Raw genomic sequence first — 22,825 nt, 5'->3', positions numbered from 1 at the left:
TACGGAAAGTCACGTGTTTGACCAATTGCGAAAATAGGCCAGCAAATCGCTAAGTCTGGTACGAAATACCCTCCGCCCTGCACTGTACGGCGTCTCGTGGAGTTTGTAAGTAGATATAGCTTCTTACACTGCACCACTTGTAAATGGAAAGCGAGTAATACTTAATTTATGATAAACAATGAGAAAAAGCCCATGCCCACCGCCTTAAAAGTGGATTATGAAGTGTGGTTGTAGTTTTCTACCGAGCCTCTGGCGCCGTCTTGTTCCTTCATAATGAGCGAGCTAGCTGTTAGTGAACACTAACCGCGGGGCAAGGTCCCTGATGCTTCTCTACCGGCTTACAGCGGCAACAAAAACGTCATTTGCAATATTTCGTACAGTTACTGACCAAATTTATAATGCTGTCATAATCTTCTCATAACAGCTGTAATCCTAAGTCAGAGGTTTCAGGAACTGCAACAGGGAAGAGATGGATCACGTCAGCTGCCCGCTGAGATCCTGGGAGCAGTCTCACAGAAGAACAGAGTCTTCCGAGAATGGTACTTGGTGCGACACTCTGCCATCAAAGGTCACAGAAATCACAATGAGCTAAGGCGCACATAGAAATAGGGATTGGACAGTCGAAATGGCCACCCTTCGCCTTGATGGCACTGCCTGGAGGAGAACGAAACAATTCTTTACGAAAGGCCAAGTAAATGGGCAGGGAAGTTGTCTGCGAGCGTGACGCCAAGGCTAGTATCTCGGCCGACGCATTCGCAGGCAACTTCACGCCAGTAGAGAATGTGTTAGATGTGGAACGTGCTCGCCTTGTGCAGCAACGTTTGGCTGCCTTCCTTGCGGCAGAGACGGAAACTTACGGGGGACACAGAAGCCGTCGCTGAGGAGGAGGTGGAAGAACAGCTATGCAGACTGGGCCCCGGGAAGGCTCGAGGTTGCGATCAGGTGGAGTACGCAGTGCTTAAGGGGAGGTTTACTATCTTTTGGTTCAAAAAATAGATTTTTTTAAAGTTGCATTTTTGGATCCATGAAAGTGTTTAGAATCCACCCCTGAAACGATTTTTTCGAATACGGAACGGAAATGTTTGTTATTCGTGGTAGAACAAAAAATGCACCTGCCTGGAATCGGCTTTTTTCACGCACCAGTTTTTTTCTTTCGGAGGAAGAGTTATTGTACCGGAGTAAACACACAAAATTCAAATGAAAGTTTGAACGTGTGTGTTTGGAAGTTAGCCCCCAAGCACTTGCATTCTGGTGCGAAGACTGTGGAGTTTGCGACTTTCGTGGCAGTGAACAGCTTCAACGAAGGGTGTTCAGCAATTCTGAAGACCATGACAACGTTGGACGTCACCCTGGGACTCTATTCGACGCGGTTCGCCAAGCATTCGCACGACCACCGGATTCGATCGGCCGAAAACCGCTTGTCACCGGCCGTACGAGCGGCTTTGGTGCAGCGCAGGATGGCCCAGATCGAGCAAAACGCCCTCTATTAGTAAGAGGAAGGACTAGCAGATTGAACGTACGTTGCATAATATTACATTTATATGTAGTCAAAACTTCAAATGTGTTTTTCTCGAAATGACCTTTTTTTTATCGCGCGGTATGGTAACTTCAAATCTACTGAACCGATTGGCGTGATTCTTTGTTTCCGACAAAGCTAATTAAATTGTCTTTGAGCTGTACCACTTTTATTCCGATCCATGAACTATAAATATTTTTACTTGGCCGACGAAGTCGAAAAATCGATGAAAAAACCTTTTTTTTCAAATGGCTGCAATTTTCTTTCCTATGGTCCAAATAACTTAAGCGAGGTACAACTCCTAAAGAATCGTATATACTTCGCTAACATCAACTCAATTTTGATTTCAGACGAGCCGGCTGACCTGTGACATACCGCGCGTGGAGGTCTACATCGAAATTTTGTTTCGTTCCGACGGCATTTCCGCCTTTGCTCTTCGACATTTCCAGTCGAAAAAATTCCAGTTAGTAGAGGAAAGATCAATAAACATTTTGACCAAATTTGACATTCATATCTGTAACTGTAACTGATAATGGTCGAGGTAGAGAGGATATAAAATGTAGACTGGCAATGGCAAGGAAAGCGTTTTTGAACAAGAGGAATTTGTTAACATCAAGTATAGATTTAAGTGTCAGGAAGTCGTTTCTGAAAGTATTTGTATGGAGTGTAGCCATGTATGGAAGTGAAACATGCATGATAAATAGTTTGGACAAGAAGAGAATAGAAGCTTGCAAATGTGGTGCTACAGAAGAATGCTGAAGATTAGATGGGTAGATCACGCAACTAATGAGGAGGTATCCAAATGGTTCAAATGGCTCTGAGCACTATGCGACTTAACTTCTGAGGTCATCAGTCGCCTAGAACTTAGAACTAATTAAACCTAACTAACCTAAGGACATCACACACATCCATGCCCGAGGCAGGATTCGAACCTGCGACCGTAGCGGTCGCTCGGTTCCAGACTGTAGCGCCCAGAACCGCACGGCCACTCCGGCCGACGAGGAGGTATTGAATAGAGTTGGGGAGAAGAGGAGCTTGTGGCACAACTTGACAAGAAGAAGGGACCGTTTGGTAGGGCACGTTCTGAGGCATCAAGGGATCACACATTTAGCATTGGAGGGCAGCGTGGAGGGTAAAAATCGTAGAGGGAGACCAAGAGATGAATACAGTAAGCAGATTCAGAAGGATGTAGGTTGCAGTAAGTACTGGGAGACGAAGAAGCTTGCACAGGATAGAGCAGCATGGAGAGCTGCATCAAACCAGTCTCAGGACTGAAGACCATAACAACAACAACATCTGTAACACATTCCGAGAAAAAAAATTCTCAAAGAATTAAACAGGCACTACCTCGCGCCCTCCGATCCGTCACTGACTTATTCAGTCATATTCCAAGGACTAGCAATACTGCTTGGTAATACGCAGAGGTAACTGCAGTCAGTGAACAGGGGAAAGACGCAGGACTGCCACGGAACTACAGGCCTACCAGTCTGGTCCCTCCCGTCTGCAAAAGTCTTGGAACGGCTGTGCGTTAAAAAACTTATGGAACAAGTAAACAGTGAGGATTTATTATCACCGGAACAGTTTGGTTTCCGGCGCGGACTCAGTACGCAACAACAGCTGCTGCGCCTCGGAGCGTCGGCAGTGCTCAGGGGCATTGGGTGCTCCTAGACGTCTGCCGGGCCTTTACCTACGAGTGGAACGACGGCCTCCTTTACAGACCCTCTGTTCTGACGGTGCACAGCACAAGCCACACGCCGGGCTCACCGCGTCACTGCGAAATAGCACTTTCGATGTTCGCGCCGGAGATGGCGTGTCGACGGCGGGGCCTACATTAGCGGCAGCATTGCAGTGGCTATCATTGGTACCCTTCTGTACTGCCTGTACACCTTACGCAAGTCAGAGAGAGAGAGAGAGAGAGAGAGAGACAGTGGCGTTGCCACTCTAAGCGAACGACACCGCACTCTTAAGCACGATGCTTTAAGGGGCTCCGGAAAGGCTCAAAATCATGAAAAGTTCAATTTTTACTTTTTTGCGTTTTCTGAATCTGCAGACTATTACCTTTTAATAGATATATAATTTATTCAATTCCGAAGACTACAACCATTTTTAAATTTTTTTTTGAAATGTGTTCTACATGGGCGTGACCCACTGTGGCACTGTTAAACCGCTGTCAAATGGTGTTATTATTAACGTCCGTGTTCATCAGGTACATTTTAGTGATGTGAGATAAAGTATGTGTTGTGGCTAACCTGTGATGGTTCAATATATATCGCTGGTGTGATTGTCGATTGTTTCATGTTTATTTACTCTGTCGTTATCTCGAAAATATTCGTAATTAATTCTGTTTCTTGAGTCTCTGTTTTGTTGAAGTATAATAATGAGTAAAAGTAAAGTTATTAGAAATCCTCTGAAGGCTTTTAAGAAAAGGAGAAATGTTGGAAAGCCAAAGTATGTGTTATTACTGTAAACAATAAAGACGATAACCAAGTGAGTGAACCTAACCTCTCGAGTACACCTGCCCATAGCAGTCAAAGTGGGAAAGAAAATACTTCACAGAAGAAGCTTGGTTCAATGAGTGAAAACTATGAATGTTTTATGGGCGAATCGGATGTGAATGAAATATTTGATATGTCGGTTCTCAAAGGAATTTTTTCAAACTGTGTAAGATGTATTCATTGTAGTGAAGTTGGTCTGGAACTCTCCATAATAAAGCACGTAGGACTTGCTAGTGAAATACAACTGAAATGTGATAAGTGTTCATGCATGACCACCTTTTGGAACAGTGTTGCAGTAACTGCAACTGAAGAAAATGGTAGCAAAATCTACGAACACAACAACGAGCGATGCTTGCTTTAGACTAGGAACGCCTTCGGGCTGCAGACAGGGCTGTAAAGAGTCTAGAAATACAAGCAAGAGTAAACAGGAGGAGGAACAAGAGGAAGCTGGAGGAGGAGTTTGCAGAGGATGAAGATAATCCATCCTATGGACCTGGAATGCACTAAAAAGTTAATCCAATCTTTGTCGCTCGATTCCCAAAACTTTTATTTTCTCATACTAATTACATGTTTTCTAAGGATCCTCCAAACATATTTGTTTCAAACTTTCAGTAAATGTTACACAGTACCTTCTGCATAATTTAACACAGCCTTTTTTCAAAAAACTGTATATTTTTGAATATATAAATAAAAAATTGCAAAAAAATGATTTGAATTTTCATTACAATTGAAAAAAATCATCTTTAATAACTGAACTAAAATTTTGTAAAATCCCTGTGTTAAGTTGTAGCCCATATTCCAATAAATAATCTGTAAAAAGTTCAACTTCCTACCTCAAATACTTTGTGAGGAAAGATGTAATTTATAAGCGTTATTTTAACATTGCAAGTATAGGGCGTTCCGGAGCCCCTTAAGGAAGGCATCTTGCATCGCCCTTTGCAGACAGCACGCCACGTACCAGGAGCCTGGGCGACTGAAAGGCGCCTGAAGCCTAATGCCACTTACTACCGCGCTGTAATTTGTCACGCGGCGTTGAGTGCCTGTGGACCTTCATCCAGAGCGGATCACGCGAAACCCGATCCCAGTCTCGCACTGCGAAACGTCTTGGGGTGACCCTAGACAGACACCTCATCTAGAGGCCGCGTATCAGAGAGGTAATAGGTCAAGCGCTTGGCCGTATACGTGCGCTTTACCCTCTACTAAATCCTGTGGACAGGTCAACTGTACCCTCGCACTGCGGCATCACTCTATATCTGGTACTGACCCGCCAGTTTCTAGAGTTGCTTGTTGTTGGAGAGGGACGTATGGGCGCACACGACGGAGAGGTCTTCAGCGTCCGCTCAATAACAGATTGAGACGGGTGTCAAGAAAATACTCAGAACAGTAAGATAAAACAGAACGTAAAACACAGGTAACTAGGTTGGAAAAATATGTGCCTACCCACACCGAAACGTAGGACTAAGCATGCAGTCAGCAGTAAAATATGACAACACAAGAAGAAAGTGGTAGAGGGAGCAAAAACAATGTAGCAGATGGAAGTGGCTGGCTGACCGAAAGGAAAAAAGGGAGGAGCCAGCCACTTTGCAATACACTAAAACTTCCAGCCTAAAAGTTTAGGCCAGAGTCCAGACACATCACAAAACTTTAAAACCCTAGACACACCACGCCAGTGCTAGAAACGTGGCCGTGGTGTGGGAGGACGCAGCAGATGGCCACTTAAGTCCGCGGCAAGGACTGCACGGTAGAGCAGCGACTCGTCGTTCATCTCCCACACGATTTCCCGACTCGAGAGTTGCACAGAATTACCGGGATACCACTAATACGAGACCGGTTTGAACCGACTGCTAGCCAGTTTTACGAAACGTCGCAGCAGCCAGAAAACAGGCAATCTCGTAGTAAAAACAGAATAAAAACCCTTCCCTTACAAGACATGTTGTAATGGAAGAGAGGGCAAACACGAAATGTTAGTCCAAAAAAAAGCAATGGTTAAGAAATGAGGGAACAGTGTGAAGCATGTCGCCTGCGCAACCACAGGCAGAAAGGGACGCCTCTCTAGATCAAGGACGAGAGCCAGAGAGTTTTAATCAGTCAAGGATTGCAGTCAGAAACTGTGTACGTGTCTTGCGGCACGCCTAACTCAGACTAGATAACCGTCACTAGATTATACTCATCCAGTACTTGAGAACGACAGCACTTAGCGACTTCCAATAACCTTTGCACGTAATTTCACCCCGCAGAAAATAATGAAATGAAAAAATTGTTCCTTATTACACTACTGGCCATTAAAATTGCTACACCAAGAAGAAATGCAGATGATAAACAGGTATTCATTGGACAAATATATTATACTAGAACTGACATGTGATTACATTTTCTCGCAATTTGGGTGCATAGATCCTGAGAAATCAGTACCCAGAACAACCACCTCTGGCCGTAATAACGGCCTTGATACGCCTGGGCATTGAGTCAAACAGAGCTTGGATGGCATGTACAGGTACAGCTGCTCATGCAGCTTCAACACGATATCACAGTTCATCAAGAGTAGTGACTGGCGTATTGTGACGAGCCAGTTGCTCGGCCACCATTGACCAGACATTTTCAATTGGTGAGAGATCTGGAGAATGTGCTGGCCAGGGCAGCAGTCGAACATTTTCTGTATCCAGAAAGACCCGTACAGGACCTGCAACATGCGTTCGTGCATTATCCTGCTGAAATGTAGGGTTTTGCAGGAATCGAATTAAGGGTAGAGCCACGGGGCGTAACACATCTGAAATGTAACGTCCACTGTTCAAAGTGCCGTCAATGCGAACAAGAGGTGACCGAGACGTGTATCCAATGGCACCCCATACCATCAGGCAGGGTGATACGCCAGTATGGCGATGACGAATACACGCTTCCAATGTGCGTTCACCGCGATGTCGCCAAACACGGATGCGACCATCACGATGCTGTAAACAGAACCTGGATTCATCCAAAAAAATGACGTTTTGCCATTCGTGCACCCAGCTTCATCGTTGCGTAGACCATCGCAGGCGCTCCTGTCTGTGATGCAGCGTCAAGGGTAACTGCAGACATGGTCTCCGAGCTGATAGTCCATGTTGCTGCAAACGTCGTCGAACTGTTCGTGCAGATGGTTGTTGTCTTGCAAACGTCCCCATCTGTTGACTCAGGGAACGAGACGTGGCTGCACGATCCGTTACAGCCATGCGGATAAGATGCCTGTCATCTCGACTGCTAGTGATACGAGGCCGGTGGGATCGAGCACGGCGTTCCGTATTACCCTCCTGAACCCACCGTATTACCCTCCTGAACGCACCCATTGCATATTCTGCTAACAGTCATTGGATCTCGACCAACGCGAGCAGCAATGTCGCGATACGATAAACCGCAATCGCGATAGGCTACGATCCGACCTTTATCAAAGTCGGAAACGTGATGGTACGCATTTCTCCTCCTTACACGAGGCATCACAACAACGTTTCACCAGGCAACGCCGGTCAACTGCTGTTTGTGTATGAGAAATCGGTTAGAAACTTTCCTCGTGTCAGCACGTTGTAGGTGTAGCCACCGGCGCCAACCTTGTGTGAATGCTCTGAAAAGCTAATCATTTGCATATCATAGCACCTTCTTCCTGTCGGTTAAATTTTGCGTCTGTAGCACGTCATCCTCGTGGTGTAGCAATTTTAATGGCCAGTAGTGTACATTTTCGTTGTTCAACCTCATGACGTGGTAATTTATCACCCTTTAATATCAACTGTATTCGAAACAGATTTTGCAGACACTATTTGGATACACCACTGAATGTACCTGCTAAATTAGATCATTGTAGTAAAGGTACTTTAGGAGATAAGAGGTCATCAACGTTGAGATGCGTGGAAAACTAGGCTTCCATAAAACTGAGCGCCAATGTTCGATTCCTTAGAGTCAGGCGTGCAGGGGTAGGACCGGTAGTCCTACAGGAATCGAACTCTAGCCTTCCCGGTTTCGGTCGTGCAGTTTCTGCAAATCATTTTAGACGAAGGCTTCCTTCAAGATGACCGAAGGCTACTACAGTCCTCTGCTCGTCCAATTAAGCTAGTGGTCCCTCCCTACTGACCTGGATATCGTCGGCACGTTAGGTTCTGTTCCCTTGCCTCTCCTGCTGCACCGGAATTATGAAACTTCCACTACTTAGAGTGGCTGGCTGTCCGCATATTAGGTCTTGCATTCGAACCCTAGTGCACTCGTAATTGTTTTGCGGAGAGTGGGGGTCTTCTCATCTGTGAGGACAAACGGAGTAACCACTTCAACAGAGACCCATGGGCATTATTGCGCTAGTTGCTAATCGTGAAATTCTCGTTAGTCGATAGACATGTACCAAGCAACGTAAGACTATATGTTCTTGCAGCGTCCATGTGGTAGGAATGTCTGTGGAAGGAACATTCGCATGCGCAACACAGAACTTTTGTGGCCAGCATACGACGACTCCAAAACTCGGGTGACTATGGCCTAAGCGCCCAGCAGATTTCGAATGTCATTACGTCGCTTGTATAGACCGATTCATAAGTACCGTGGATTTTGTATACGCGGACAGCAGCTATCTCGACAGTTTGCATCCGATATATGGATTGAATTAGGTTTAAAACTATGAAGAAATAACTGCAATGGCATTTCACCTGTTCGCAACATTCGTCATATCTCAGAAGGCCCCTTTTGTTTTTTGTTTTGTTAGAACATGATAATGGTAGTCACCACTACTTTTTTTGTATTTTACTGCATTTTATCGGTTGCAGAATCTCTGTTTTAATACACTATGATGTAGTGACGTTACGAAATGGCTTCCTAGAAAGTCAACGCGAAAGCGTGTCGAAAAAATTCGAATTTTGAGGTATGACATGCAGCTAAGGAAAGAGCTGAACATATTAAACATCCTCAACGAAATACAAGAAGAACAGAAGAAAATTGGAAGCAACACCTCGAAAGAAAGAGTGGAGAAAGATAATCTCTCCAGATGAGAAGATTTAAGCCAGTTCAAGAAGACGTCAAGGACGACAGAGGAAGCAAAGGGTACCGTTACATGCTAGACAAAAACAATGGCCTAATGCTTGAAGTGAGGATGATGATGACATGCAACAAATTAGCGATGTATGACACTTTGAAGTGTTTTTCTTTAGAAACGAAATTCTTCCGATTTTTATGTCCTGATACAACCTTTCTTAAAACTTCGTTCATTCCAAAGGAAACTAAACAATTAATCGCACATAATCATTTTTCACGTCATAGGTACTAGTACAGTCGCTTATGTGACTGTTTTAAAGTAAGCATAATTACTTGGAGATCTGTATAGCCCTGGGGAAATGAATCAGACTATCATACATGAACCTTACACATCGCCCGAAACGTGAGCAAATTCAACGGACTGACCCGTCTCTAAGTGTATGGCAACGCAGTCACGTTAATTAATCCTACAATATCAATTCTTTCCTACACCTTGCCTAGATATTTTTCAACACATAAAACCCCCCTCTGTAGTACGATAACACTAATTAGAATTTTTTGAAGGTATGTTTCCCTTGTTTGACGTATTTCGATTTACGTTCGTACCAGCAATAGCCACTCTCCGTTGCTGATACTAATAAATAAATCCGTGAAAAGAAGCTTCTCCTCAACAGGAAAATCATCAATCAGACGTAGCTTGCTAGCTTGAATTGTTTCTGTATGCGGAAGGGAAAGAAAGAAGCAGACAGAGATGGTGACCAATCACAATCCTTACACAGAGTCTTGCGCCTATTACGAACGCCATCTGCTCTACATCGCCCATCAGTCGTCGCTAGAAAAGTAGAACTACGTCGCTATCTGACACAAGTGAGTTATCTCACGGTTGTCTGATAGGTATCGAGTGCATGTAAACATGTCAAAGCGTACACAGAAATCTTGACCTTGTTTGATAATTTATTTCGTTTCATTGCTGGGTTCATTTACCACTGGTTCATCAATCTGGTTAAAGGTAAAAGTTTTGGGAAATAGTGTTGCAATGTTTTACTAGTGCATAAATTCTCGTGAAAGTTAAAACTTTACACCTGTGTTTTTTAACAAAGATCGTGACTCACAAGGTGTACACAGACAGCGTACGTCGTATTCGGAGAGAATAGTATCACCAGGTATATATATCGTTTGGAAGATTGAAGCTACGGAACGGCTACTCATGCATACTGATTACTTCTTACCAAAAGTTTATTATTCGTATGATAATTAGGGGAAAAGAAGTGAGCAATACAAATTCCAGGTCCTTTATTGTTATATACTCATAGTGCAATAACGTAAATGTTACCCATCGTTTTTAACAGTTTCAAAAAGTATTTGATTCACAGATCTTTCTGATAATTCTTTTACGTACGACTGCAAAATTCCCTGAAAAGTGTGACCTTTACTCAAGCAGCTTCTGTAATGCCTTACTTCGGAATACGAAATAATGCCTACAAGAAAAATAGACATGGATGGCAAATGCAAACCCTTTTACAGTTACTTTAAGATTCTGCAGAGCTTTTCTGTCTTACATCAAGAACTTGAGTCCCATCAATTCCATCAACCACTATTACGTTCACACTTATGTTCAGCGCCTCTGTTTCTCTGTTAGAGTTTCCCTTCGCTTATCAGTAACGGCCAAATAAAGTCTTTCTCCAACGGCAACAGATCTGATACTACATCGACGACTGTAGTCCTCAATCCAGCTCATGATGTGTCGCGGAGGGTACTTTGTCTATCTGCGTCACTTCCAAACTTTCCTGTTCCAGTCCGAATGATGCGCGGGAAGAACCTTTAGTCCGGAACTGCGCTGCTGCTACGGTCACAGGTTCGAAACCTGCCTCGGGCATGGATGTGTGGGATGTCCTTAGGTTAGTTAGGTTTAAGTAGTTCTAATGCTAGGGGACTGATGACCTCAGATGTTAAGTCCCATAGTGGTTAGAGCCATTTGAACCATTCTGAAGAATCTTTGTTGGTAAGCCTCCTGTCAGCTCCACTCTTTCTATTTTCACATTCAAGGTCTTTCTGCAGGATATCTGTAGGATGAGTCAATATATTGGTTGGCTCTTCTAGGAACGTTATGCTTCCGTAATTTCGACATTAAATCACACACTGATACCCAACGACCACTAATAACACTTCATTAATTTGTTTCCGGACTAAAGTTTCTTCCCGCGCATCATTCGGACTGGAACAGGAAAGTTTGGAAGTGACACAGATAGACAAAGTACCCTCCGCGACACATCATGAGCTGGATTGAGGACTACAGTCGTCGATGTAGTTTCTGATTGGTGCGAGGTACTTCTAGGGTTGACCTACTGATCTGTTGAAACGATAAGGAAAAAACGGGTACTGCACGGTGTAAGTTTAGCTCACTGCAGATGGTCGACATTGCTTTCTTTTCTCGTTCGGTGGAATAACTAGCAGTATTCTTTTCTAGTCTACTCAGAAAGGCAGCTCGTTGACAGCACAACTGATGACCTTAAGACATACTCTTGCTTAAGGTCACCAATGAGTATCATATAAAACAATCTGTCATTTGAAACGGACCGGCAGATTAAAATTGTGTGTCGCAGGGGAACTCGAACCTGGGACCTTTGATATTCGCAGGCAAGTGTTCAACCGACTGAGCAGCCCAAGCACGACTCACGACCGTTCTAATTGCTTTACTTCTGCCAGTACCACATCTCCGACCTTCCAGGCTGCTCAGAAGTTCTCCAGCACACATTGCAGGACTAGCACTTCTGGAAGGAAAGATATTGTGGAGACATGGCCTACTCACAATCTGGTGTTTTTTTTTTTTTTTTTTTTTTTTTTGTCCAGAATGAATTCTCACTCTCTACAGGAGTGTGCGCTGATGTGAAACTTCCTGGCTGATAAAACACTGTGTGTCGGATCTCTGCTCGAACCTGGCACCTTCGCCTTTTGCGGGCAAGTGCTCTACTGACTGAGCTTAGTGAACATTTATTCTGCAACCTATCAGTTCACTTTTGAACAGATTCTGGCCGCACCTTTCTGATTTCTCTCTTCTGTTTACTCATATTCTTCGTCTCCCAGCACATAAAGCAACTACGAAAAGTGTACGAAAATTCTAATTTACATTTTAGAAGTGAATTCTATAAACCCTCGAAGTCATAAATTTGGGAGTGAAACCTGCATCTCCCAAACCGATACTCGACTTCAGAGCATTCTGGCATGTTTATCACTGGATCTGGAAAATGTTACGAAACATCACATTGTAGCAAAAGAACACTGTGTAGGGCTAGTGTCCTCAACAGCCAACGGCCTTGCTACAGTGGTAACACCGGTTTCCGGCAGTTTACCGTAGATAATCGCTGTCCGGTTCCGCTAGCGCTTGGAGGGTCACCGTCCGGGTCTGCCGAGCGCTGTTGACAAGCGGTGTGCACTCAGCCCTTGTGAGGCAAACTGAGGAGCTGCTTGACTGAGCAGTGGCACCGGTCACCAAAACTGACAACGGCCGGGAAAGCAGTATGCTGACCACATACCCCTCCATGTCCACACCTAGTGATGTGTGTCGTCTGAGGATGAAAGGGCGGTCAGTTGGTAGCGTTGGGCCTTACTAGGAATACTCGAACGGAGAGAGAGAGAGAGAGAGAGAATGTCCACAATGGACCTCTTACTGCGCACCTGACTGTTCACTGTTTTGAAATTTGCTGGCGCATTGAAACCGTGTGTCGCACGAAGAACACAATTTACTATGTAGTATTCTTGGCGGGCATGAGGTGTTAAAATTGCAGAAAACAGGCTTCAGAACATTTCGGCAATTGTGATATCTTCCTTGCTGGTGTCGCAAAGACAGCTGTCAGTTACTTTCTTCCCGCGAATCGCAGATGAATTAGTAGCTAGAACCATCAGCAACGGCTGCAACGTAAACCGGCGAATTCTCTGTTGACACAAACATTTTGAGACACTACAACCAGGGCGCATATCTAAAATACACCACAGTAACTGTTCGACAGTTAAGTACGAACATAGTATGTGCATTAATCTGTTCTCTCAAACTGTTACTGCCTCTAGTGACATGCAGTCATTACGAGCAGGAAAGAAGCCTATAAACATTACTTTGAAGTATTGTAACACCCATAGAGTACGATTCTCCACAGTCTCGCAGTCACACTGCATTTTAACAAATAAAATCTGCAACAGCTTAATGACATTACGGATTTCTGCATCAGATTTCTGCAAGGAAGGTCAAATATGAATGTTCCGTCAGAGACGGGACGCTGGCACTCGGACAGGACAAAGTCAGAATATTTAGCACTGAAGGTTGTGCAGATGAGGTCTTGCAAGATCCAGGATGATGAGCTGAAATCGGTCTGCAAATTTAAATACCTGGGGTCGTACAAACAGAGGGACGGAGGACTGGAAAGCGAGATACAACACCGAATAAATTGCAGTTGGAACAACTGGGGGAAAATGAGTGGGGTGTTGTGTGACAAGAAGGTGAGCATTGGGTTGAAAGGGAAAGTGTACAAGTCGGTGGTAAGGCCTGCTACGATATACGTGGCAGAGACGTGGCCAATCAGAGTAGCCCAGGAAAGGAAGATGGAAGTGGCGGAAATGAGGATGCTGAGGTGGATGTGTGGGGTAACAAGGAAGGACAGGATCAGAAATGAATTTGTTAGAGGAGCTGTGAAAGTGGGACCCATGGGGTAAAAGATATAGGAGAGCAGACTAAGGTGGTTCAGACACTTACAGAGAAATAGGGAAGAGTATATCGGAAACATTCAAGATATGAAGATTGAAGGAGCGAGAAGGAGAGGAAGACCAAAGATGAGGTGGAAGGATAAGATATCCGGGGACCTAAGGGAGAAAGGATGGAAGAAGGGAGAGGCAATGGGTAGAGTAATATGGAGGAGAAGGATCCAGAAGAGCAACGCCAACCCTACGTGACGTGGGACAAGGCGACGATAAAGAAGAAGAAGAAAAAAAAGAAGAAGAAGAAGACGGGACACTGGCACGGCCTGAACTGGAATGAGGGACGAGCAGGTACCGTCACCGCGGAAACAGAGACGAGACGGGGATCTGAACCCCGCTCCTCCGCCTGCAGGACGCCCCACATACCTGCTGCTTTTTCAGAGCGGAAGGAACAGGTGCCGCTCGCTCGCTGCCCGTGCCCGCGCGCGGCAAGGCCTTATGGGCGTGGCGCGAATTCTGCGTTGCGTCAGGCGGGCGGGCGCATTTCACAACTAATCCCAGACTTTTCCCCCCCACAACCTGCAGGTAATGTTTCAGTGACGCAGCATCCGTGTAGTATACATTCAGGCGAGTACAGCTTGTCTCCATGACCGGCCACCATTGTACAACTTTCAAGATAACGACGTAAGTCGCAGGCAACAACTCGTTGGCAGATGACGTACAAAAAATCCCAAGTGATGACTGAAACCTAGCTCGACCCTAAAAAGGCTTAAAGCGTGGTGTAACCCAGCTCGTTTCCTTAAAAAAGCTATACATCACGCTCTTTCACGTCACGATAACTCGATCGCCTTTTAAGGGGAGATCCCGGCGGAGGTTCGAGTCCTCCGTCGGGCATGGGTGTGTGTGTTTGTCCTTAGGATAGTTTAGGTTGAGTAGTGTGTAAGCTTAGGGACTGATGACCTCAGCAGTTAAGTCCCATAAGATTTCACACACATTTGAACAATTTTTTAAGGCCATAATACTAATAAATCACGAAAGTTATAATAAGTTTACTTTTATATTCTATTTAGAGCAAAATAAATAACTTTTCAACATTAGAATCAAAGAATCATGTACAAGAAAAAAAATATTCTCGTGCATTTAATTGGAACGGATTGGCTCTCAACGGGTTATAGAAAAGCACTCCGTCTTCAGGCAATAAGTGGCCTACCGGGACCATCCGACCGCCGTGTCATCCTCAATGAGGATGCGGATAGGAGGGGCATGTGGTCAGCACACCGCTCTCCCGGTCGTTATGATGGTTTTCTTTGACCGGAGCCGCTACTATTCGGTCGAGTAGCTCCTCAGTTGGCATCACGAGGCTGAGTGCACCCCGAAAAATGGCAACAGCGCATGGCGGCGCGGATGGTCACCCGTCAAACTGCCGTCCACGCCCGACAGCCATTCACTTCGGTGATCTGAAGGGAATCGGTCTATCCACTGCGATAAGGCCGTTGCCTAACGCAACACCAGTCCCTGAGCGGAGAAAAATCTCCAACCCACCCGGGAATCGAACCCGGGCCCCTTTCTGCGGCATTCTGTCGCGCTGACCACTGGGCTATCGGGGCGGACAACAGGATGTAGAGCAAATTCGATTTTTGCCTAGTTTGAAGATAAACTAAACAGAAAACTGTCAACTAACTTACATCGAAAATTACAATAACAGTAACTCATAAATTCTCTCTTCTTGTGCTAAAAATGATTAGGGCTTTACTTGCCATATAATAAATATTACAGTATTGCAAGCTGTCACTGCAAAGATGAAAAAAAAATTGTGCACTTATTTTGAAATTGAACAAAACTGAAATTGCTAACAGCTAGGAAAACTGCAGTAGCTGTTATTTCTTAATTCTAAGCGGCCTTAGCTAAGCAACAATACAGACAACTAACTACATTCCACAGTCTGGGCGTGGTACGTAACGTTATCTTTGCAAACATGTTTGTTGCAATTTGAACATCTAACAGGGGTTTTGTAGTCACAACTTCGATAGAAATTGCATCTGGCACGTCTGGGGTTTTGTTTTCCGTCAGTGGAACTTCATATATAAGAATGTCCTGTTTGTATTATACTAAAAACGACCGCTGATTGTTCATTTCGTGGTACCCTTTTTTTTTATACTCAGTATAAGGAGTGACTAGGATTATTCCCACTTCATCAAGAAATTGTTTGACCCAATGCTTAGAATGTGAAGAAGCTCACGTGTTAGATCGAAGAAAAAACTGCACGCCTTGATTTTTCCAGGTTATGGACCAGATAACTTTCCTGTATTGATTTGTTTTCAAAACATAAATAGTAGTACTACTGCATAGTATCAATATTTTTATCGTACATTTTGAGGACTTACTCTGTAATATATTGTTTGAATGGACAACGTCCCCTGGAAGCTACCAGTTGTTCATCTATGTTTACATTAGCTTTGTACCGGGGTTATTCGTGGAGTTTCGAAAGTATTTCCACACACTTTCCCCACAGAATTCTTGATAGAATTTGTCATTTGCTACCGATATTTGTACACGTCAGACTTAAAACACTCGGGTCATATAGACTAGCGTAACGAATGAAGCTACAACAAGAGGAAAAAAAATTATTTTTTTTTCATTTTAGTCTTATACATGCAGAATGTATAGAAAAACAAAGCCATCAGGTCTCGAGCCCTAACATTATGTAAAAATAAACTCCTTTCCGCGTCATATTGAGCCGAAGATAACAGCAGAGTACAAAGAAAGCAGATTAAGGGCGTGGCAGACGCACGACAAATATTTTTCAAGGCTGTGATAATACTCTAAAAAGTCTCTGATGAACCGCACGTATTCCGTCACTCGTCATCAACACAAAAATATTTTCAGACAGACACTACGTGTTGACGACTGCTTTTATCAACACTCGCTTTCTGTCAACCGCAGCACAAAACTATGTATGCCACGGTTTTAAGGCTTATCAATATGATGCGTTTATGAGTTGTGGGGGATATCAGGGACACTTCCTTTTTGTTCGAGAGAGAGAGAGAGAGAGAGAGAGAGAGAGAGAAAGAGAGAGAGAGAGAGAGAGAGAGAGAGATCATCAAAAAAATGTGTGTGAAATCTTATGGGACTTAACTGCTAAGGTCATCAGTCCCTAAGCTTACACGCTACTTAATGTAAACTATCCTAAGGACGAACACACACACCCATGCCCGAGGGAGAACTCGAACCTCCGCCGGGCCAGACGCACAGTCCATGACTGCAGCGCCCTTAGACCGCTCGGCTAATCCCGCGCGGCTAAGACAGATCGTCAAAGACGGGCTGTGACTGATTTGCAGCGTGACGATGACAAGAGCCAGTGGCGGCCTTGATGATCTTGTCATCCTGGCAGCCTTTGAAATGCTTTTCATAAAAGCAAGACAATACTAGCCAACGTACAAAGTAGGTTTTGAATCCGATTCGTTCCAAGTATGGTGGGACAGTAAATTGATAGCAACAGTTACTCGTGTTGTTTCTGATATTCAGTGTGGATATCAAAGTCAAGCGGTGCATCTGACTGTAGTTTTATATGACGCTCACTTTTTATGCCATTTCTTCACAGAATGAAACACTAATGTGTGTACTGACTTTTTCGCGCTGAACTACATGTATCTCCTTCGGTTAGAGTATTAGCATAATAATGTTCTAAAGTAAGATGAAGTCAAAGTAATATTACCTATTCCCTACAATGCGTAAATATGAGAGTAACTTTTCTACGAGGGCAGTCAGCGCTCCTGTATTTAAGACGCTAATTTCACATCGCTAGTTCTAAACAGCAGAGCGCATAAGAAATGCGAGAGAGATAAAAACGAACTAAGGCTACAGTTTAACGTCCAGCCAACAAAGAGGTCATTAGGGATGTTGGAACAGCTTAGCTGAACAACAGTTAGGACGTACTCGACGGAACCATCCCGGCTTTTGCCTGAAGCGGTTGAGAGAAAGCGCGGCGGTCAGGAGATAGCCGGACAACAGACACTCCAGCTTAGCTGCGTCTTATCTTTATGCTGACCCGTCTCGGAAACTAAGAGCTATGAGAACCAAGGTTCTTCGAACAACTGCTTACTGTTGTAAGACAGGAACGCCCCGCAAAAACGACCGTTTCCTCATACGCCATTCACATGAAATGGAGGCTAATCACGCAATTTAGCATAAATATTAATTCTATATTTCCGCAGTTATCAGCTTTCTTTTCTGCTCTTACTCTTAATCCGAAAAAGCCTTGTTGTGATACCATGACACTTGAGTTCCTCCCGCCACACGGGGTAGCCACGCGGCCTTAAGGCCTCTTGTCAAGCTCCACGCCCCCCCCCCCCCCCCCCCCCCCCCCTCGGAGGTTCGAGTCCTCCCACGGGCATGGGTGCGTGTGTGTCGTCCTTAGCGTAAGTTAGTTTAAGTTAGATTAAGTAGTGTGTAAGCTTAGTTACCGATGACCTCAGCAGTTTGGTCCCATAAGACCTTATCACAAATTTCCAAACTTGAGTTCCTCTACACACTTCACACTGACCTGTAGAGTGTAGAGGTAATTTTTACTCAGACATGAATAGCGTTTACACGTCATAAGCTCAAACTATGTCATCAAGTTGCTTAGCACTGAGTACAATATGTCGCGCACAGACGTATGCAAAAAGTTTTCAGGTTAGAAGTTTTATAACTGAACGTAAAGGTACAGTCTGTCTAACGTATGCGGTCACTATGATATTACAAGCGTTTGGAGATATCGAAAGCTAATTTCTCCAACAAATGACAGAGTGTTGTGTGGCGTGTTACTTGGTGCGTGCCTCATAAATAACACTTTATGCACCAAGGCAGTGGAGCGAGTATAGTACGTGTTTTTAAAGCGACAATGTCTTTTGTGAAAGGGTTAGCAAGTACTTAAATTGAAGCATGAAGCTATCGACACTTGACAAAATTAGTAACGGAACGTCGAGACCAAAAAAAAAAGAGAGAGAGAAACAAAAGTGGGGAGACGCCTAGTAAAGCTGAAGGCCACAACAGCCAGTAACTCGCCGTTCCCTGCTTCACAGCTCTTTAAGTGGCAATAAAGGCAAAACAGTGTGGTCTTCCTGTAGCCGTGGCTTTAATTTTGTTTTTCATTTCCGACTTTCTTACAAACCTTTACATGCAAATTTTACGTTGTATATTACGACGACTCAGATACTTTAGTAGCGCTCGATTTCTGTAAAAAAAAAGTACATATCTGTTACACAGCTGCTTCAATACCCCGGATGCGAGAAAATCGCTAGCCGTATTTTGAGGTGTCACTTACCTGAAACCTTGTTCCCATACTTCTAAAACTTTACTGAAAACATGATGGCCTGGTCACGTGGGACGAACCGTCTGAAGTTAACTCTGCGCTCAGGACACTATGCGGTCAGAAAAATCATCAGTTATATATGTGGCTGCATTTCCAGCAGAAAATACACTCTAAGCCAGGATGAAGGAATTATCGGAACGTGGCGCAAACCGGTACATTTGATGTACATGTACAAACAAATGATTACAAGTTTGGAAATTTGTCGTAAGGTTCTATGGAACAAAACTGCTGAGGTCAGCCGGCCGGGTTGGCCGAGCGGTTCTAGGCGCTTCAGTCTGGAACCGCGCGACCGCTACGGTCGCAGGTTCGAATCCTGCCTCGGGCATGGATGTGTGTGATGCACTTAGGTTAGTTAGGTTTAAGTAGTTCTAAGTTCTAGGGGACTGATGACCTCATATGTTAAGTCCCATGGTGCTCAGAAGCATTTGATTTTGCTGAGGTCATCGGTCCCTAGGCTAACACTAATTAATGTAGCTTCACCTAACTTACGCTAAGGACAACACACACACCCATGCCCGAGAGAGGACTCTAACCTCTGACGGGTGTAGCCGCGCGAACCGTGTCAAGACGCCTAAGACCGCGTGGCTACCACGCGCGGCCAAATGATTATATTTTCAGAAAAAAAACTGGATGATTTATTCAAGAGAAAGTCAATAACGCGCTGGTCCAGCTGTGACGCTTTTGCTTATGCTCCGGCTTCGCATTCATTGATAAATTGGTTTCGTGCCTACGGGCTCTCAACGGCGAGGTTATCGGCGCATTCACTGGTAGTCGGATGTCCTGCTGGGTGATTTCGAGCCAAATTCTATCCGAACTGGCGAGTCATATCGTCAAAATCCCCAACCGGTTGGAAGGCGTCGCCCATAATGCTCCAAACGATCTCAGTTGGGGAGAGATCTAAGAAATGGCCCAAGTACTGTGGGATATGGAGGGGCATGTGGTCAGCACACCGCACTCCCGGCCGAATGTCAGTTTGCGAGACCGGAGCCACTACTTATCGATCAAGTAGCTCCTCAGTTTGCCTCCCAAGGGCTGAGCGGACCCCGCTTGCCAACAGCGCTACGTAGACCGGATGGTCACCCATCAAAGTGCTAGCCCAGCCCAACAGCGCCTAATTTGGTGATCTGACTGGAACCGTTGTTACCACTGCAGCAAGGCCGTTAGCATTGATGGATATTATTTTACAGAATTACCGACTGATGTGACATCCTTCTGAACAGAGTGGTAGGTTGTCGTGACCCCACCCTTTCAAAATGGTTCAAATTGCTCTGAGCACTATGGGACTTAACATTTGCGGTCATCAGTTTCCTAGCATTTAGAACTACTTAAACCTAACTAACCTAAGAACATCACACACATCCATGCCCGAGGCAGGATTCGAACCTGCGACCGTAGCAGCTGCGTGGTTCCGGACTGAAGCGCCTAGAACCGCTCGGCCACAGCGGCCGGCCGGGGAGGGACCTGGCGGCATTGCTGGCGAAGGTAAGGTTTGGCAAGCGCGGAGACATACAGTATAAACCCTCACCGTGTGCGAACGGGCATTTTGTTGCTGCAACGTACACCGAGGATGGCTTGCCACGAAGGGCAACATAACGGGTCGTAGAATATGGTCGACGAACTGCTGCGCTGTGAAGGTGCTGCGGATGACAACCAAAGGGGTCCTGCTGTGAAAAGAAGTGGCATCCCAGACCATGACTCCTGGTTGTCGGACCGTGTGGCGGGTGACGGTCAGGTTGGTGAGCCAATGCTTTCCGAGGCGTCTTTAGGCACCTCTTCGATGGTCATCGGGTCTGAGATCCAAGCGGGACTCATCACTGAAGAGAATTCTACAGCAGTCAATGAGATTCCAAGCCAAAGGCATGTCCGGAGACGCCGCGGAAGGCGGTGGGATACCAACCTGGCCGTCCCCCACCATAAGGCGCGACAACCAAGAGTGGTGGTCTGGGATGCATTTCTTTTCGTAGAAGAACCCACTTGGTACGTTTCAGCAAGATAATGCCCGGCCACACTCGGCGAGAGTTTCTGCCGCCTGTCTTCGTGCTTTCCAAACCCTGCCTTGGCCAGCAAGGTCGCCGGATCTCTTCCCAGTTGAGAACTTTTGGAGCATTGTGGGCAGGGCACCCCAACCGGCTCGCGATTTTGATGATCTTACCTGCCGTTTACACAGAATCTGGCACGATGTATCTTAGGAAGGGAACCAACAACTCAGTCAGTAAATTCCAAGGCTAATAACTGCTTGCGTAGCGTAAGGGTCAGAGGTGGAACAACGAATTACTGACTTGCTCAATCTGTGAACTCCATTCTCTTGAATAAATCATCAATTTTTTCTGGAATTGTAATCATTTCTTTGTCTGTATATGTACATCACATCTACCGATTTCCGACTCGTTCGGATATTTCCTTGTGGCTCATCTTTTTTTTTTCGTAGATTGTAAAAAAGGCTGAAAGAGCAACTGTTGAAATTCTTCACGGTAAATGATGACAGCCAAAACAGTTGGAGGATAAAGATTTATTAAAATTCTTGATCAATTGTTTTATTAATCTCCATTGCAGGATGTAATTTTAGATTTTTTACTTCTCATGAAGGTATATATATATATATATATATATATATATATATATATATATATATATATATATATATATATATAGCGAAACCTTGGTCAAGAATTTTAATAAATCTTTATCCTGCAACTGTTTTGGCTGTCATCATTTGCCGGCCGCGATGGTCTAGCGGTTCTAGGCGCGCAGTCCGGAACCGCGCGACTGCTACGGTCGCAGGTTCGAATCCTGCCTCGGGCATGGATGTGTGTGATGTCCTTAGGTTAGTTAGGTTTAAGTAGTTCTAAGTTCTAGGGGACTGATGACCACAGTAGTTGAGTCCCATAGTGCTCAGAGCCATTTGAACCATTTGTCATCATTTACCGTGAGGAATTTTTTTTTCCTACTTTTTTTTTTTGCTTCCTGGAGCGTATCCTATGTGGAAGACGTTGGTGTGGTACTGACTCAAGTTTCCTGCAAATCGAGAGACAAGTCAAACCATTCAAGTGCAGGAATACTCCCGGTAAAGCAAAACACCAAGCCTGATATTCGTAGGTGAAGCGTTTCAGGAAGGTGCATTTCAGCAGTCGCAACGCAGCACAGTGGAAGTTTCGTTTAAACAGCAGGACCGCCGTTCCCAGAGGTCAGCCTGGCCACTCCGCTAGATGATGCGGCCCCTCACCTCACACGGTAGGCGCCCAGCGCTCTCGCCTCTTCTCATTCCCACGGAGAGGCTGCGTCGGCCGCGCGTCCAGGCCGGACAGCCTCGAGTTCCACGGCTCTCCGATGCGGCGCGGTGGCAGCGCGTTGCTTCGTTATCGCCTGCTGCTGGAATTCCGGGTCAAGAGCCCCGCCCGTGCCACCGACTGTGGCGCCACCGCGGGCCTTCCGTATCTGTCTGTCCTCTGGCCGCCACTTTCCCTCAAAGGTCAGTGGCGCGCATAATGGCTCTCGGCAGACGAGGAGCTGAAGGCGAAGCCACCGGCGGATAGCCACGGCGTGCACCTAATCTCCCTTTATTTTCTCTCTGTCACTGGCGGAAACAATTGAAGTCTGTTGTTTTATTTCTCGCTGACAATTAAAAAAAAAAAGAATCTATGTGCGCTGTTCAGTTCCGGGCCGTAGATTTTTTGTGAAAATGTCGCGATAAAATCATAACAAGTGTTTCATTTAAGTATGTAATTGTCATCACCGATCTATTTAAGGGGAGGTTTTGCTATCTTTTGGTTCAAAAAATCGATTTTTTTTAAATTGTAT

General features: G+C 45.0%; 2 protein-coding genes across 2 annotated transcripts in view; one reads left to right on the top strand and one right to left on the bottom strand.

Moving 5' to 3' along the window:
- Positions 1–22,825, bottom strand: part of LOC124795581 — a 479,635-nt gene that overhangs the window by 311,099 nt on the left and 145,711 nt on the right. The gene's annotated exons all lie outside the window — the stretch shown is intronic.
- The window catches only part of LOC124795580 (skin secretory protein xP2-like), a 62,791-nt gene continuing 62,320 nt past the window's right edge, over positions 22,355–22,825 (top strand). The window contains exon 1 of the mRNA XM_047259652.1: positions 22,355–22,496. Within this exon, the coding sequence (XP_047115608.1) occupies positions 22,355–22,496 (142 nt within the window). The remainder of the gene's footprint in view (positions 22,497–22,825) is intronic.

This window comes from Schistocerca piceifrons, chromosome 4 (assembly GCF_021461385.2).
Source record: "Schistocerca piceifrons isolate TAMUIC-IGC-003096 chromosome 4, iqSchPice1.1, whole genome shotgun sequence".
NCBI lineage: Eukaryota > Metazoa > Arthropoda > Insecta > Orthoptera > Acrididae > Schistocerca > Schistocerca piceifrons.
Note: the sequence above shows the minus strand (reverse complement) of the source record. Positions and strands in the feature narration are given on the sequence as shown.